An 18,605-nucleotide genomic window follows, 5' to 3' on the forward strand; every position below is an offset into this window, starting at 1 on the left:
CATTCTGGGGTATGTAGTATTTTCCTCCAGTATTGCATAAAATTGAATTTGATGCACCAATCTATACAATAACATATGATAACATATACTTGAATACAGCTATCAGACAGGGTGTCATTCAGTAATTTATTTTCCTGAAAACAATGTTTGAACAATATTTCTCATATGAATATAAGAGTGTTTGCTCTTATCTGTGTAGTACACACAACAGGATAGACAGGCAAATAGGGAAGCCTCCTTGCAGATAACTTTCCTGATTGGTTGTTAAGATTCAAGCCTGGGGTGATCAGAAACCAGATTTAGTTTCTTAGAGCTTTTGACTTATTGTTATCTGTCATGATATCTGTCATCTGTCATGGAAGGAAATTTTACCAAATATAAAAAAGTGAAACAAAATTACATACACCTTTAAGTTCATTTCAAATATATCATGTGCCAAATACATTAAATGGAAGCTCAATGATGGCTATTACTGATGTACACTGTTAAGAAAGTATGAAGAATCAAAACCATTTTTCTGTTCATCCTGTGCCTCAAGGTGGACAAACATCACCCACTACTTTAGAATCAGCAGGTGTGGCGCTGAAATCCCAGCTGCGTCACTCTGACCCACGCTAGGAGCGCTGCTGCCAAAAATACGCGCACTCCAGGCCCTCATGCTCACCAATACCGCGCAACAGGACAGGGGAGCACCGATCACAGCAGACGCGCATTGAGCACTGGTGACAGGTGAGTGGGTGTTTGCTCCAACATTGGAGGCAAGAAATACTGCCGTGATGCAGCCAATCCGGACCCTTAAGAAACTCTTACCAGGAAAACGAGGCCAGCTGGGTCCCGCAGTTTTGGACTTCCGGCCACGCACGGCCGCAGACATCAGGCCGAGACAGGAAAATGACTTCAGGGCCCCGGCGTGTACTCACTGCGAGCACTTAACCAAACGAGCCATTCATTGCACGCCGCTGAATACTGATGCGGACTCGACGCTTATTCTGTACGTTCAGGCCACTGCATTCTGCATTCTCCAATCTGGACAGCAGATGGTACTGTTGCCATATAAAGAAAGGACTTGACTAATCTCTAATGGAATGGTGACATCTTCAGAGACTGGGGAAAACTGTTATATGCTAAGTGCCAGCTGTAAAGTTTTCTGTGAAGGACATGAATGATGAAGTATCTAATAGTCAAGGTTAATATTTCCCCTAAACTTAATTAATCTGCTTTTCCATGTTTCCATTAATATTATATTCTCCTTGTAATGCATGCCACAGCAAATAGTGCTCGTACTGATTGGGAGTGGATACAAAACAGGCTGGGGGAGTGGTTACACATTAATGGAATCTACAACACCATTTTTTTTTTTTTACAAACAATCCATCTACAAAGCTGAAGAAATTCATATTATGTACCTCAGTCAAGGGTAGAAACTGCACTACCTGGGAATCAAACCAACAATTTTGAAGGAACCCAGACCAGTTCTTTATCCCTTATAATACACTGCCACCCCAAAAACAGATTGAAGTCCCAGTATGAATGGATTTACAGATGCTTACAGATACATTTGACCATCCATGATTTCAAAGATACCTATATGAGCCACTGAATTTTACATTCAAAGTTCACCAAGCTCCCATTACTACAACGTATTATTCCAACAGTGTACATGGTCACATTAAATAAAAGACACAGGAAGGAATCCGCACAGTGGGTGTTTTCTCCATTATTAAACGATCTCTACTTCCAGTGTCACTCTCAATGAACTCAGCAATCCTTCCAGAGTTTCTCCATTCTGTCAACAGGAGAGATTACCAGTAATAATCTTACCTGAATAAAAGATTTACCTGCTTATTCTAGCTCTGCTTAGCATCCCGCTCCTGATTAAAGAGCAAAGTCCAAAGACAGAAAAGGCTATGGCAGTTGTCATGTGTTACAGAGTTATTATATTTTGCGACGGTTGGTGTGGCCAGTTCTAACTGTGAACCTGTCCCTCTGTGGGGCAACACATACGGTCAAATGTCCATCAAGACCCATGCAGCCAATCATGGCGTCCTTTCACTTTGAGATCCACCAGCTGATGCACACAGATACTTCGCTTAAGCTATGATGATTCCCATCATGCATTGCAGCCCCCATATAACTCCTTACTGATCACTTTTTTTGAGTCAGGTTCAGAGGCCTGGCAAACAGGTGTAATCATCTCCCAGACAGGCTGGAGAAAAGAGAGCTGCAATTCATCTAATGGCCACTGGAGGGCCACAAACGATGTCTGTGTTTTAGCAGCCTCTGAGACGGGGGCGCTGCTGCATCAGCAAAATGGAGAGGGTGAGAGAGACAGAGGGAGAGAGAGAGCTTTGTCTTCCGGGAATATATATAATACCTCCTTCATCCGCCCCACCCTACTTCCCTTTTCACTACGACTAAGAAGCAGCTTGAAATCCAGTCCCTGTCGCCTGCTCAAAAACCTGATTTCCCAACTCAAGAGCTGTATCACATATACCACCGCACACACACACACACACACACATATGCACACATTCACAGGTTTTAGAAAGGAGATCACCATGCATCTCCCAAATCAGACACCGACCTGGAGCTTCTCAGAGATGGGGCGGTAGCCTGAGATAAAGGAATCAGTCTGGAGCTCACGGATATTCAGCTTTTTGGCAAACAAAATGCAAAAAAGACGACCGTTTCCACAAACCGTGTCTGCACCAGAGTCACATGAGCTCCTTCACAGGCCTGTCCTCCTGCAGGACAGGGGAATGAGGGATGATCATTACCTTTCTAGGAAAACAAACTAAAAGAGCATCCAACACATACAACAGTCATTTTACCAGCACAGCACAACACATTCTCTCTCTCTCCATCTCTCTCTTTCTCTCACACGCACACACACACACACACACACACACAGACTCAGACAGGAAGTACCCAGAGACAAGCCCTCAGTAATCAGTCCTGCTTAGTGTTTAAAGCTTACATTTTCTACCCTGAAGAATCTGCCAGATAGACAAAATTAAGATCCACGCCAACGCTGACCACAGCCCATATGTGAAGTGGGTAGACTGTCAAAATTTTAAAAAGAAACATCAAAAAAGGAGTTCTTTTGGTTGTAGCTGTGGCTGAGATTAATTTCAGTTCCACATATACAGGGCATATTCTGCTCTATCTCCGTCCCAAGGGGTCTGCAGTCATTATATACCTTTTTCTTTTTGTAATGATTTTAAATGTCATAGAGGTAACCTTGTGTGGAAGACTAGGGGGAGGGGAGTGGCAGTGCTGACGTTTCCCTGTTGTCAGGAAATGATGTCAACACTTCAAATTCAATCAGCTTGACCCCAGGTTACATTTCCTTCCAGCGACAACTCTGCCCCTTGTTTGGTCCAAGCAGATACACATCAGGAAGAGCAGATAGGAGGTGTGGACAGCCTGTTTGGACAGTCTGCTCATTCACACTCACACTCTTTCTTACTCACACATACACACACTCACACGCTCTCTCTCTCCCTCACACACTCACACTCACACACACACGATCTCTCTCCCTCACACACTCACACACTCACATGCTCTCTCTCTCCCTCACACACTCACACTCTCTCTCTCCCACACACACTCACACTCACACACTCACACTCACACTCTCACTCTCACCCTCGCACACACTCACACTCTCTCACACACTCGCACTCACTCACACTTTCACTCACATACACACACACAGCCAAGAAGCCCCTCCCAGGCTCTAGTCTGAAACCCCTCCCACAATGCAGCTCTTTCCATAAGTAATGCGATTCCACCACACCCAGCTGGCAGGAAATAGGAGTTTTATTGCAACCGGCAATTGAAAGCATGCCGGTCTCAAAACAGGCCTATGTGCCCCTCCTCCTCCTCCTCCTCCTCCTCCTCCACATCTGTGCCCCTTCGCCATTTCTGCATGTAACACCAATCCACAGAAAAATGCCATTAACTCCTCCCCACCCCCAATCCCCACGAGAGTTCGTTTGAATAACTGCTGATCATTGCTTTTTCAGCTGTTTCAATGCTCCAGCGACCTCCTGCTCAGAAAGCCTGGCTGCCCTTGGACAGCGCCACCAAGTGTGTTTTTCAGGTAGGGCTGTCCTTGGACAGCGCCACCATGTGTGTTCTTCAGGTAGGGCTGCCCTTGGACAGCGCCACCAAGTGTGTTCTTCAGGTAGGGCTGCCCTTGTTGAGGGCGGGGCTCCAACACCATGGTGACCATTCATTCAGTAAAAATGGCGGTCTTAAATCGCAGGGCTGCACTGACACTGTGCTAGGGGTGTGGGAGGGGCTTCCGCACCAAACCGCCCATAAAATGAAATGCACCCCTTGCCCCCCCAACACACACACACACACACACACACACACACACACGCACACACTGCCTGACAAGCTGCTAGAATTGGTGGCATAAACCATGTTGTGAATGTCAATCGAGGGGGAGGAGGAGGAGGAGGAGGAGGAGGAGGGAATGTGAGTTACCCCCCCACGCCTCCTCAGGTCCCTGGTCCTCCCTGACCAGATCCGCCTCCACTGACATGATTTATAGAGCCGGGCTGTGGCCTTCTCTTTATTAATGCAGGAGAAAGAGGGGGATATGGGGGGAGGTATGGAGGTATAGTGAGAGGGAGAGAAAGACAGAGATATATGGGGCGGAGAGAGAAAGAGAAGACAGAGGGCTGGAGGAAAAGACAGGAGTGAAATTGGGAGATATATAGACGGATATAGATATATATGTGGGGCGTGTGTAGCATGTGTGTGTGTGTGAGCAGGAACATTTGCTTAGTGTGCATTCTTTTTGTTTGTTAATGTCATGATGCTTGTGTATTTAGCAACACAAATTCTCTTGAATTTGTGAAATAGAGTGGTTTTTTTCCAGGATTGGGTGTGGATGTCATCCTGTATTTACAGTTCTTATGCATAATCATAAATTAACTTAGGAAGGGGACTGATGGAGAGAACACAGATAATAAAGGAACAGGGGTGGAGTTTAAAAACAGTACCTCCACCCCAGAGGTCAAGTGGTGGCGTAGAGCAAGAAAACATCCTTTACCGGTGACCTCCTGTCCAGAGCCAGAACTCAGTCCTGGGATGACGCAGTGTCTGCTGGTTTTCAGTGCGTTCCAGCGCCAGGGATCCTCTTGAGTGGCTGATTGCTAAAGAATCCACACACCTTTTTCTCAAGGTCATAACTCGCTGCTAATTGAAAGCAAACAATAAACGGCAGCTGTGACTGAGCACACACAGTCCGTCACTGTACTTTACTGTACTCAACCCGAGTCCATTTGGCGACCACACCGAGCCTGCATGCCTGCTGCATATGAGTGGTTATCTTTCGAGTCCAGTCTGCGCGAGTTCGGCGGCGGTGCCCATAGTAACATACGGCTGAGCCAGGTGTTTTGGGGGAAATCCGTGGGTCTGCACTATCCCATCTGTCTGGACAGCAGTCCAAATTGGGGTGGTTATCGGATAGGCCTGGCATTATGCGCCAAAAAAAATAAATAAATAAACACACATGCTTTTGTGGTGTTATTTTGCACCAATTGAAACAGAGCAGTGCCAGGGTTGTAAAATGTGATGTCCAGTTTGGTCAAATATGGAAGTACACTGGTTTATGAGTATATTTAAATGTAGTTGTTGTTGTTTACTGTCTAAGCAATTGGCAAACTGGTGATATTAATGCAGTTATAATTTGTTTACAGTTGGTATGGTCTTTAAGCATATAAGGCACGCAGCACCAGCTGCGGCCCTCCAGGACTTGAGTTTGACACCCAGACCATGAACAAAAAATGCAGGCAATGAGAAAATAAGATTATCGCTCATTTAATTACTTTTTCAAAATTGCTTACTTTTTTGTCATGTGATTAAAAAGGCTGAGGCATTAACACAATGAAGCAGTGCACTATGGGAATGATGGCTCTCTGGCTATCTCCATTTTTTGAAGGGGCAGGTAACTGTTCTCAGAGTCCAGGGGTGTGGCTTTAACACTCATCTGACCCCAAAGAATCCCCATATCTTTCATTTCCAGTGGAGTTTCCCTTTAACAGTCTCACAGTTCTTACTTTATCTGAATCTGTCATTTTAGCAGGGAGGTAAGGTGTATTTCAAACTGACCTTGCTGTACAAGGAGAGGAAAGAATTGAAATGGATGCTAGTGCTCCTGTGCCTTTCCATAGCAGGGGGCTCAGGTGGCCAGGTTTTTAAAAAATACCCCACAGAATTTATCTTGGGTCTTATCTGAAAGTCTGTATTGGGTGAGGCACACTAGATCAATTTAAAGGTCGGATCACTTCAAGGTACAGTATCATCAGTATTGAGGTCTTTCCCTTCAGTAATTCAGGCATTGTTCCCTGTGTGATGTCACCCAATTTACCAGTCATGAGTGTGAGTAAATCTTCCAGGAGGGGAGCAGTGCAGCCTGTCCACAGCCAATATTATGCACGTCAGGGAACAGAACCTACCTCCCAGAATTCCAGAATCTTCTGTTTCATCTGATTCTCAGCAATAGAAGCAACAGTGCTAAATCTCTGCCAATCATCTTCCAGACACACCAGATAGAACCTCAAGCTTGCAAGCTATGATGTATCTGGTGCTCAGCACTGTGCAGCACTAGTTGAACGTATTCTGTTCTATTAATTTCCGTTCCATTCCATTTAATTCCACTGTGTTACATTGTGCTCCATTCTGATCTGTTCCATTCCATGTTCTGCTTCTAGACCCCTGGTTTGCACTCTATCGCTCTAAAACAATACGTCTACCATATGGAAAAAAAAATCTTTTGAAGAGCCATCACGAAAGTGGCTTACATAATCTGGTCTCACTAAACTGGAGTCTTAAGGGACGCCGGTGCAGTACCATGTCCGATACAGTCTGCCTGAGTGGGTATACGTTTGAAACACAGAAAGCATTTTACAGGCGTTTCCTCCTGCATCGCTATGCTGCCTCCCCCTCAGTAAAAGTCTACAGGCAGGGCTCAAGGCATTGTGTTTATCCACAGAAACATCAAAGTGGTCATGATGCAATTGGTTATTGGTTAAAAGATCACCGGGATCCAGCAAGCAGAGAGGAGAGGACCAGATTCTTGAACAGAACCACAGACTGAGTTCCATATGATGCGACTGATAAGGCAGAAATGATCATTTTTTGGATTTTTAGAAAGTACACTAAAATGTTTACGCTTATACCTTAAAAAGGATGGACCAAAAAAGAAAGCAGAGAACTGGGGGCAGGTGCTGCCTAATAAGGAGAGGCGGATTCGGGAGGCAGGCGCTGGCCCCAGCGTCTACGCTTAGTGCTCCCGACACCTCCACCCACCACCCCCTCCCTCCGCCAGAAGCCCCCCCATGAGCCCCTTCAGAAGCCCCACCCCCCCTTTCTCCGAGCCCCGCCAGAGCCGTCCAGCCCCCACACCGACGCGCCAGCAGCAGCCCAGATAAAAACTCTCCTCCCTCGTCCCCTCCCGACGACCACCACGACGTCTCTGCGAAAAATACCCACAATGCACAAGAAAAAAAAACACCAAAAAAAAGACCTCCAGGATGTGGCGGAACAAAAATGTTTTCCTGCATGCAGCGATGATGGGACGGGGGAGGGGGGGGGCAGGTTGAGTGAGGGTGCTCGTGGAGGCGGGGGTTTGGGGCGCGGTCGGGCGCGTGTTTAAAAGGTTGTTTAAGATGGAGGCGGCGGCAGGATGTGGCCCCCGCTGGTGCGTGTGGGCAGCGGGACAGCCTGGGAGTACCTGCTGACTCAGCCTCTCCTGCTGCATTCATTTATCTGCACTGCAGTGCTCTGTCGCTCCCTCCCTCTCCCCCTCCCTCTCTCCCCCTCCCCTCCCCTCCCCTCCCCTCCTCTCTCTGTCTCTCTCTCTCTCTCGCTGCTCTCCGTTCTGCTATTCTGAGCCGGTTAGGAGGACTGAAGCGGAGCGCGGGGTTGGGGGGGCGATGGGGGGAATGCAGAATCTCGCGCTTGCCGAGACACCGGGACCAGCGCCAGAGGAAGGCGCAGCGTTAAAAACAGATAGTATTTAACGCACATTTTCACAGGAAGAGAGAGGAAGACGAGGGAAGAAGAAAAGGGGGAAACGGCATCAAGGAGGCGAAGAGAGAGATGAGTCGGAGGGGAGAAAAATCATCCGTGAAACGGCTCTCTGTGTCAACTCTCAGGGTGGGGGAGGGGGGGTGAATCTGAGATGGAGGACAGAGAGTGATAGAGAGTGGAAGAGGGAGTGAGGTATAGAGAGTGGTACCAGGAGCGAGGGAGAAAAAAAGGGAGAGGGAGAAAGCGAAATGGTGAGGAGAAAGTGAGAAAGCAAGTAGAGGAAGACAAAAAACAGGGAGAGGAAGACACCTCATTTTTGTTTCAATAACCCTTTTTCAGCTGTGGATCAATCCAGTGAGGACGCCACTGACTCGAATCAAAAGGTATAGAGAGAGAGAGAGAGAGTGAGAGAGAGGGGGGGGGGAGAGTAAGACACAAAGAGAAAGAAAGCAAATAGAGGAGAGCCAGAAAAAGGAGAGGCAACCCTGCCTTCTGGTTGCAAGCAATATAGAAAATAACATGCAGATCAATTTTTTATGACCCGGCAGTTTAGACCTGTTCCCAGGGTCAAAGGGCTGTGACTAGGAGGAGGACCAATCCATACGTCACACACTGACCGGGGCATTAAAGTCACCCAATCAAAGCCTGCCTCTCTTCAGACTGAGGCCGAGAAATGGCCAGCATCCAGTGATGTCCTGGAATTGTGTCATGTCAATCTACTACTGATCGATCTTCAATACCATGTTTATATAGTCTAAAAAGCTCTAATTGATTATTCAGCGCCAACAGACTACCATTTTACCATATATTTTTAAGGGAATTATGCTAGAACAAATGTGCCAAATTTGTTATTGAGGTTACTTACAGCTATTCTCGTTGTTTCAATAAAAAGAAATGGAATCTCATCATCTCAAAAAAGCTTCTGAGCTGGCTGCGAATGGTCAGCTTAATTCTGTTCTGACCTGAGCCAACCAGTTTTGGTTTGCTGGGAAAGGCGACTTTGGAAAAACATTCAAAATTTCTTTCTCAGCATTTATTAGCATTAACAGAATTTTGAGAAGGTATCATTAACATTACCTCCCGGCAGTTGATTTTGAAAAGCCTCCTTTCTGTCCAACATTTGGCCGGCAAGCTAAGCAACAGTAAAATAGTGAATATCGAAAATGTGCACAAAATGCTACAGTCAGTAGCCAAATGGATGTTTTAAGATCTAAAAGAAGACCTAAAAGAATTTAATATAGGTTTTCAAGAGAACGGGTGAGGTAGTATCTACTGCACATTTTTAAACAGGACTGGTTTGATACATATGAGGCTGTCATTTAACTTTTAATACAAAAAATATTGTTACTGTGTATTTTACATAATTCCACAATGATATAATGAAATTAAGAGGAACAGCATGTCAGCAAGGCCTGGTCAGCTCTACAGGCAGCGTGAATGGTGCACCATCCAAAGCCCACCATGAAGCCTGCAGGCTAAACAGAAACCCTGCAGCAAATTCCAGCTTAAACCAGCCTAAGTTTAAGATGGTTTAAAATGTGCGTTCACCATCTGACCAGCCTATAGTCAGCTAGTCCACCAGTTTGGACACCATCTTACTCTACCAGCTTAACCAGGTTTAACCAGGTTTGACCATCCACAGACCAGCTATGACCAGATTAGAATCCCAGCTGGTTTTAGCAGGAATTTTCAGCAGGGTAGTATATTGTAGAAAACGACAGATCCGTGTGTGTGTTATCATTAGCTTGCGAGCTGGAGTGCAAATAGGATGTGGTGTGGTGTTCTGTTAAAAAAAATTAATTAAAAAGTTCTATCAAAAAAAAAAATCCTTTCTGATAAAGCTAAAAAACACACGCTTGTGGTATACACATTTACTTTATTATTTATTGATTGACTTTTTTCTAGAGTAAATATCTATGTGAGGTCAGTGGGCCAGGTAAAGGGGACTTGATAAACACAGACATGGGCTCCGCCCACAGTCAGGTACACTTGATGTCCAAGACTGGTGCGGAAACACAGCGCAACTGTCGCGGCTCTCCAAAGGTGGAAGTCACGCGCAAACTTTGGTTTGGGAGCCGCACACGTCAAACGTACAAGGCATGCACACAAGAAAACACAAAACACACGTACACACAAAAACACGCACACTCGCTACACAGACTCCCCCTCCTATTTAATGAGCCGTCACCCAATGAACAACAGATTATAAAAGAATCCAAAAAGAACATGAATATTCTGAAGGATCGAAGATTAAGATTTTCATATGCATAATCATTTCCTGCCTCGTCCACTGGTTCAGGCACGCGCCCTCTCTGAAGGGCTGTCAAAGCTCCTTTTTAAATCACTAGAAGTCAAATGATTGATTGCTGGGGAGAGGGCTATTCCAGTGAAGTGGCGTTTCATAAAGACGCATGAGATAAACAATCTGACGGACCGAGTACCTGCTGGGGAAAAAACATAGCAAAATACACGTACAGAGGCAGTCCCATGTGTGGCAGTAGGTGACAGACGTCCGCTCGATGAAGATAGGCGTTTCAGTCCAAGAGCGTCCGCCATGGCAGTATCCAGGCAAAGAAAAGGCGGGATGGCTCGTTTGTTCCCGCATTCAGAACCCCCAATTTTCTTAATCCCTCCAACCATGAATGAACCCCCAAACACAGCGTATAACTGGAAGGCTGCTTTATTGTTAATAAAAAGGTTCGTGCTCAAATGAAGACAATCTTTCATAAATTCTTACTAAGAGTCCAAGTGGTTGTGCAACACACAATCGTATTTCCTCCTGTATCATAGTGGCACATGATGACAATTTAAAAAGCACTTTTCAAACTTTTTTTCCAGCAAAAAAAGAAAATAACATTTCAGTCATGCTACAAAAATAAATGAAACCGTTTCATAGCTAAGTATTGATAGAAAAATAAACGTCAAAAATGAACAGAGAGCTATAAAACAGAAGGCTGCATATTCCACAGTACATACACTGCAAAACATATGGAACACTTAAATTACCTATTGTGACTCTTAAATTATGTGGAATACATGTTTGCTTAATTTCTCAGGCAGTATTTTTGAGTCCTCCGGTATGTTACGGTCCCTGATTTTTATTTGTGTGCTCCACTTTGAATAGCTCCTAAATTTGTAAGATGACAGCGCTCGTCATTTTCTCCAATTATTAAAAATGGTTTAAAAAATCACGTGCCATAAAAAAGAACAGTGCGTGAAAAATCAAGAAATAAATAGACCAAAACACATTTACACATAAAAAAATAAATAAATAAATAAACAAATAAATAAATAAATAACCGCATTGATGGGCGCTAACCGCATTGATGCTTTCGGAGCATTAATTAATTGGGAGGAATTTCGGAGCAACTGGAACCTACGGTTTCGGGACACGCTTGCGTTCTGATTGGCAGGTTAGTAGCAAGCACGTGTGTGCCTGTGTGTGTTCATGTGTATAAGAGTGGGACGGTAACTAGTGGAGGTTCGTACGACGACTTCACAAAATGTACACAAAAGTGTGCTGGTAGCGCGAGCCTCTCGTCATTACAGGTTACAAAATCCTCAGTGAGTGGCACACGCAGGTGTGGTGGTCCCGGAAAAAAAACGCTGTGGTCCTGGGCCAACTACAGGTTTGGTCATTCGCCGAACGACACCGTTACGTGTTGCACGAAAAGGAAATGTGAGCATTCACGTTTGGTAGAACGGTCTGTTCCTTAAAATGGGGATTAGAAGAGCAAGGTGAGTGACAGACAGTGTTCATATATAAATTCATTGTGTGTGCATATATACATACATATCTACGTATATATATGCATATAATCTTTCATATTATATAATATTTCATTCAAGTTCCCCTCAACAATGTGAAAAGTGTTGAAAAGTAACAAATGCGACAAAGGGCGTCATGGGCTGTAAGCCATTCTATATTATTATTATATTAATAATATGAATATTATTTATAATTATCATCATTAGATTAATAGTAGTAATCTTTTAAAATAGTCTATTTACAAAAAAACAACAAAAATGCATGCCGATAAAATAAAATAATATATTACATTATTTATAGATTTCTCTCAAAAAGGTTTGTCCATCTCATCAGCTTGTTGTGCCATTTACATCGCAGCCTGTACTGTACATGTTATTTTTTAAATATATTTTTTTTAAATTAATGTATGAATGTCCTTTATTGTCGTTTATACATTACATCCAAGGTGGGCATGGGGGCAGGAACTGGATGGCATTATTTGCATGTATGATTTCCGCTGGGAGTTTATTTGGTTCAAGTCCACAGCACCACACTGATTAGGCGACGTCATGCAGCAATGGGGCCAGAAGATTTCTGGATGAAGGCAGACTGTGGAGGGGGGAGGCAGGAAAGTGCAAATGCCATCATAGCTCTCTATTGGGTTTAGTAGGTGTCCAGTAGCGCTTAACTCTTGGGATTTCTGTCTGCCGTTCATAGAGAAATAAGGGGTTTGAAATTCTTTATTTTCAGGGGATAGCCCCTGGGCCACGCCCACGCCTTACGCAGAGGACGCCGTGCTCCCGCTGACTCTCTGTGGCGACGTCTGCTCTGCATTTCCTCTGCAGAGAGAAGCTCTGTGCGCACAGAGGCGGACCTGTTAGCGCCTCGCTCCGTTAGCATGCACAGAACCTGATTTTAAAAGCCTCCGTTATCATAGTGTCATATCACTGCGGGCCCTGCCAGGATTAATGGTGCTCTGACGGCCCGCTGAGGTCCACGGTACACGGCCTCAGCCTTTTAAAATCACCGCCGATCTGGACATTGCACACATTGGCCCTTCTCAAGCCCAATGGGGCGCCTCCACCTCGTCTATGAGTCAGCATCTCAATCGTGACCCACAAAATACCCTCAAGAGCAGGGTGACTTTAGCTCCTAGCCGAGGGAATCTGACCATTGTTCTTCCAGCTGAAGGGCGTGCCTCTTCATATGCACAGGTTTCTTTCACTGCCTGAGTAAACGGACGGCCATCTTTTTGGCCACACCTCCCTAAATGAGGTTGGTCTGTAGCCACACCCCCCGAATGAGGTCCCTCTTTGCAGCCACGCCCCACCTAAACAAGGTCCAACCTGCTTTGCCTTTGAGTGACAAGAACTCCACAGCTCCTCTTCCAACACCCAAAACTAAACAATGTTTATTTTCTGTCTATCTCCTCAGCATTCTCTGTCCAGTCTGTGTGAACGATGTAAAGAATTTATGAACCGATGTCATGTAGAAAAAAAAATAGCTGGTTGTTTTAAAAATAAGAACCAGAGATTAAAATGCATTGGAGAAAAAAAGCCCTTGCAACAGAAGATAGGAATGTAATGGGGGTAGGTACTGAAAAAAGGATGAAAACACAAAAATGAAGAGAAAAAAACTAAACCGAACCAACAAACAGTTATCCTTAATAAACAGTTAGTAATTAGCATAGTTTTACAAGCACATCTCTCATGATCTCCTTCACCAGCCTTCCCTCAAAGCCCTGAAAGAAATGACACAATATCAACCAGCTTGCTCCATCCTGTCATCAGCTCCGCCCACAGCCCCGCCCCTAGCAGTCTCCTCTCTCACCATGAGACAAGGTCAAAGGTTAAATGCGGGAAGCTAATGGTGGATAAAATAAGGTTACAGTTTACAAAAGTACACACAGTTACTAACCCCCAGATTTGGTTTCGACAGTGATTGAAATGTGCATTTGTCCCGACCTTATGAGCCATTCTGCATATATATATTCCACACACTAAGCACAACCCTGCCCCCCCCCCCAACACGCACCCCTCCATTCACAAAATCCAGAGCAGCAAGTATGCTTTTTTTTCTTTTCTTTTTTTTTTAATGTGCCACAATGTTGGTATACTCAAAACATCAGAAACATGAGCTACTGGTAACAACCTTCTTACACTTGCTAATTTCTAATGAGGCCTAATTGAAAGATCTCTCAGTTGGATGATCACTATTTGAGAAGGGCAGAATTTATATTTGATTATTTCCCCCAATTTGTGGATCGTAATAATAATAACAATCATTACTGTTGTTATTAGCATTACGGTTATTATTATCACTTATTTCTAAAGCAATATTCCTTTTGATAATTTTTCCCAGTGGGCAGCCTTAAAACGCATGGTGAATCCACTGTCGTGGTCCGAGTATTTGTGTCTTGTGGACTATGATAATTCATGCATGATTCCTGATCAAAACATGCCATCATGCAAGTCATTTCTATGCATTGAACGAGCACAATTATTTATTTATTTGGAAATCGGTTTGAGCGAGTCCCCATTAAGCCCAAGTCAAACCCCTTATTAATCCCCCCTTCCCGATCAGTGTGAAAGCCCATGTAGAAAACGTCTTTTTTTAATGCGGGTATAACAAAGATAAGATGAAAAGACGAGTGACATGGGCTAAATGTTAACTTTTTTCTTTTTTTTGCCGCTCAAATAATGTAAAGATGCAGGTATATTCAGCACAAACAAACAAACAAAAAAAACCCTTATTTTAAATTGTTCCAGGGTTTTTTCTCTCTCTTTCACACTTCCTTAATTTCCGTTTGAGTTTGCTTTTGTTCAGTCTAGTTGGTTATTGTTTTTTCCTCGATTATTATAAACAGTGGTACAGAACGTCCGTCAGACATCGCCTGACAGCCATAGGCTCCACGGCAGTTGTTTCCTTGGGGAAAATCCATAATGGCGTTGGTTTTTCCGACGGAATTCCGAATGGCAGTTTTGGAGGTTCCATCCCATAAAGTTCCTCCTCTCCAGCTATCTCTTTTTCTCTCTCTATCACTCTTTCTCATGGCTGAGAAGTCCACCCGTAGCCCGCACAGGACGGTCAGTTTGTTTTTGTTCTTTTTGTTGTTTTTATTCATTTTTGTTTTATTTTTAAAATGTTGGTCGTTTTGCAATGTCACACAGAAAGCCGATTACGTTTGGTTTTTAAACGTCTTCAAAGCCGTTAGAAATCAAGCCTCATCTGCACTGATACGTTTATGAAGTCTGTAAACAATGTTTTTTTTTTTTGTTTTTTTTTTGTTTTGTCTCCGTATCTGTTTTCTTCACTGGTAAATGAAATCATTTGTACACAGGTGGGTGTGAGGGTTGTTTTTTCTTTTTTTTTTAGTCAGAAGAGTTTGATCTCAGTTTGCTGCTGTGTGTTGTTGAAGTTGTAGTTTTTTCATTATTGTCACTGTATTTCTAACATTTAGATTCCCTGACGTCTTTTTGGTTTCGACCCTTGTCTTTCCTGCTCCTGTCCTCGCTGTCCTCCTGCTTCTCCTTGTCGGGTTTGGTCACGCTGTCGTAGGAGGGGAGGGAGGCTGTGGAGGGTGTGCCCTCCTTCTTGTCCTGATTGGTCCCCCCGTTCTCCAGCTTGTTAGTCCCGAGCCTGCGCTTGCAGATGAAGCCCCGGCGGATCAGGTGGGCCCGGTAAGCGCGCTGGATGATGATGGCGGACACGTGCTCCTGCTTGCGCCGCAGCGTGGTGGTGATGGGCTCGTAGGACACCTTGGAGGGGTTGGCCGCCACGAAGCGCTCCTCCATCTGCTGCCGCAGCATGTCCAGCTCCCCGCTGTCGCCCAGCACGCGCTTGGTGAAGGCGAACAGGATGTCCAGGCAGTGTATGCGATCGCCGCTCACCATCGGCATGTCCATGGCGATCAGCTCGATGGTGTTGGGCTTGGGCACCCGCAGCGGGTGCTCCAGGGTGTCGGCGAAGTCCGAGAGCTTGGCGAAGGTGATGAACTGCGAGGCGTCCGGGTCGAACTTCTCCCAGATCTCGTAGAAGGTCTCGAAGTCGTCCTCGCTCAGCGGGTCGGCGCTCTCCTCCGTGGCCACGCTGAAGTTCTCCAGGATGATGGCGATGTACATGTTGACCACGATGAGGAAGGAGATGATGATGTACATGACGAAGAAGAAGATGCCCACCGAGGGGTTGCCGCAGTCGCCCTTCACCGTGGTGCCGGGGTTCTCCTTGTCGGGGCTACAGTCGGGGGGGTAGTTGAGGATAGGCGACAGCAGGCCGTCCCAGCCAGCCGAGGTGGTGATCATGAACAGGCAGATCATGCTGTTCCCGAAAGTCTCGAAGTTGTACATGTCGTCGATGCCCGCCTCCCTCTTGACGTAGGCAAAGTTGGACATGCCGAAGATGGAGAAGATGAACATGACCAGGAAGAGGAGGAGGCCGATGTTGAACAGGGCTGGCAGTGACATCATCAGGGCGAACAGCAAAGTCCGGATTCCCTTGGCTCCCTTGATCAGACGCAGGATGCGGCCAATTCGAGCCAGACGAATCACCCTGAACAGCGTTGGGGACACAAAGTACTTCTCGATCAGGTCTGCCAGGAACATACCTGCAGTTTGGAGAGGAGCCAAGAGAGACATCAAAGGGGGCTTAAAGGGAAAAAACTGCAACCAAACATTTATTGTCATTAATTTCAGATGAGCCATTCTTTTAAACCTATTTTTTATTTTAAATGCGTACCCCATTTTCTCCCTAACCTGGACTGCCTAATCGCGTGCAGCTGCAGTCATGCTGTAATCTCTGCAGTAGGAGAGTGCAGACAAGCATGTGCTCTCCTAATGCTACCAGCTGCTTGTTCTCGCATCGCAGTTCACAAGCCAAGCCTGTACAGACATGAGTCGGAGGAAGACACTTCATATGCAGCTTTACTATGTAAACTACAAGTGCTCAATCGACCAGTGTGGACCGCTAGAGTGGGAAAGCACGTCCTTGAACCCTTCCTACCCCTGAGCGATGCTACCCCCGATCATGCACTGTCCTGCAGGGCCACCAGCCCCAGCCAGCACTGGCATGGTTGAGATTAGATTCCAGACTATGGGGCCCATCCATGCAGGAGAACAGTGCCTTAACAGGATGAGCCACCCAGCAGCCCAGGTAAGCCTTTCCCAAAGCGATGGATAGACAGTTGGAGGGGATAGAAACACTTTGTTCTCCCCGGTGGAAGGGTGGGGCCGTCACCAAAGACTCTATGATTTCTATTTAGGAATCCATCTCACGGAGGAGTAACTCATTATGCTCCAAAAACAAAATACTCAAATGTCTCAGAACCCACACATCCTCAGAACTCTGATATAGCACTTTCACTGTGATGGAGTACTGGTGTTGTCTATTGGACTCAAACTCATTTAGAGTTAATTTAACACTTTTTTTTGTGTATTTTATTATTTACATATAATCATTATTTGGAGGTCATGCTGACAATGGACCCTGGTCAGAAAATGACTTGTAGTGAAGAGAGAACCTGTACATGGACTATTGGGGTTGTTATTTAGTCCTTATGTACATTGGCAAAGGTAAAACAATAGGATTTTATAATCTATTCTGTGGCCAATTACAACTCCAAATAAGACCCTTTGGACCAATACCGAATAATAAAAAAAAAACTAATGAAAGAAAACACGAACACCACACAACACTATTGCAATTCAGACCCCCCACCCGCCCCCCCCCCCCAGACCCCAGTGCTCCTCCTCACAGGGCCTGGCTAAACCACGGCCACCGCTCACCGACGATGGAGAGGATGACCACAACCACGTCAAAAATGTTCCAGCCGATGGTGAAGTAGTAATGTCTCAGGGCGAAGAGCTTGAGCACAAACTCGGTGGTGAAGGCAATGATGAAGATGAAGTTGACCCAGTACAGGATGTTCTCCATCTCCGGCGTCTGGTCATCTGTCTCCACCATCATGGTCACCATGTTGAGGCAGATGAGGATCATGATGGAGATGTCGAAGACCTGCTGCGTCACAAAGTCAAACACCATCCCCTGGATCTTGTTCTAGAAGAGAGACAGATCAAAAACATCTCCGTGGCCTTAATGACATTTCAAAATTTTAGTTTTAATTAAATTTACATTGTCAGTAAACCAATGACACCGCTTCTTTTTTAACTTCCTCATTCAGGAATGGCCAATCACAACTTTTGTCCTGACACGTTCATCCAAGCATTGCAACATCCCCTAGCAGTTCAGGAGCGGATGCACGCTAGTGAGAAATGCATGCAGTGCGCCAGTGAAACACAGATGTGGCTGCCGTAGGTGTTCGATCAGCCAGAGGAGTCGCTAATGAGCAGTGAGGCAGGGGGGACAGGCAGCGGCCTGAAAAGTGCCTTCCCTGGGACCACAAGGCCAAGCACGCAAAGACGTAGGCATTGGGCATGCCACAGACAAGGGTCATTGAGTTCATTACCCTTGTCAGTAGCAGGCTATTAACCTGCTTTGAACTTTTTGTACTTTTTTGTACTTACGGACTTTACTATTGCAAGTTTCTCTGGTGATGAGCAACTAATACATACATAATGTAAACACCAGTGCCTGGATTGTTTATAATCTAAAGTCTATGAAGTGCAATAGGTCAATTCAAATGACCTAATTGACTGAACAGTCTGATGGAAAACCTGACCAGATAACATTACCTAAAGAAAAAAAAACTACCTATGTACAAATTTATATTCAATTATTATATATCTACCGGACACAAAACTGTTATCACCAGGGTGTTGATACGTTCAGAGAAAAACATGAAGCATAA

The 18,605-nt window shown here is 45.1% G+C and overlaps 1 protein-coding gene across 8 annotated transcripts in view; it reads right to left on the reverse strand.

Moving 5' to 3' along the window:
* Positions 1–10,202: 10,202 nt before the first annotated feature.
* Positions 10,203–18,605, reverse strand: part of scn8aa (sodium channel, voltage gated, type VIII, alpha subunit a) — a 77,828-nt gene continuing 69,425 nt past the window's right edge. For all 8 annotated transcript variants that reach the window (XM_064298992.1, XM_064298989.1, XM_064298991.1 and 5 more), the window contains 2 exons: positions 17,584–17,854; positions 10,203–16,406 (listed from right to left, as the gene is read on the reverse strand). In XM_064298992.1, the coding sequence (XP_064155062.1) occupies positions 15,253–16,406; positions 17,584–17,854 (1,425 nt within the window). In that variant the 3' untranslated portion in view covers positions 10,203–15,252. The remainder of the gene's footprint in view (positions 16,407–17,583; positions 17,855–18,605) is intronic.

The sequence above is a fragment of the Anguilla rostrata genome, chromosome 11 (genome assembly GCF_018555375.3).
Source record: "Anguilla rostrata isolate EN2019 chromosome 11, ASM1855537v3, whole genome shotgun sequence".
In the NCBI taxonomy this organism is placed as follows: Eukaryota; Metazoa; Chordata; class Actinopteri; order Anguilliformes; family Anguillidae; genus Anguilla; species Anguilla rostrata.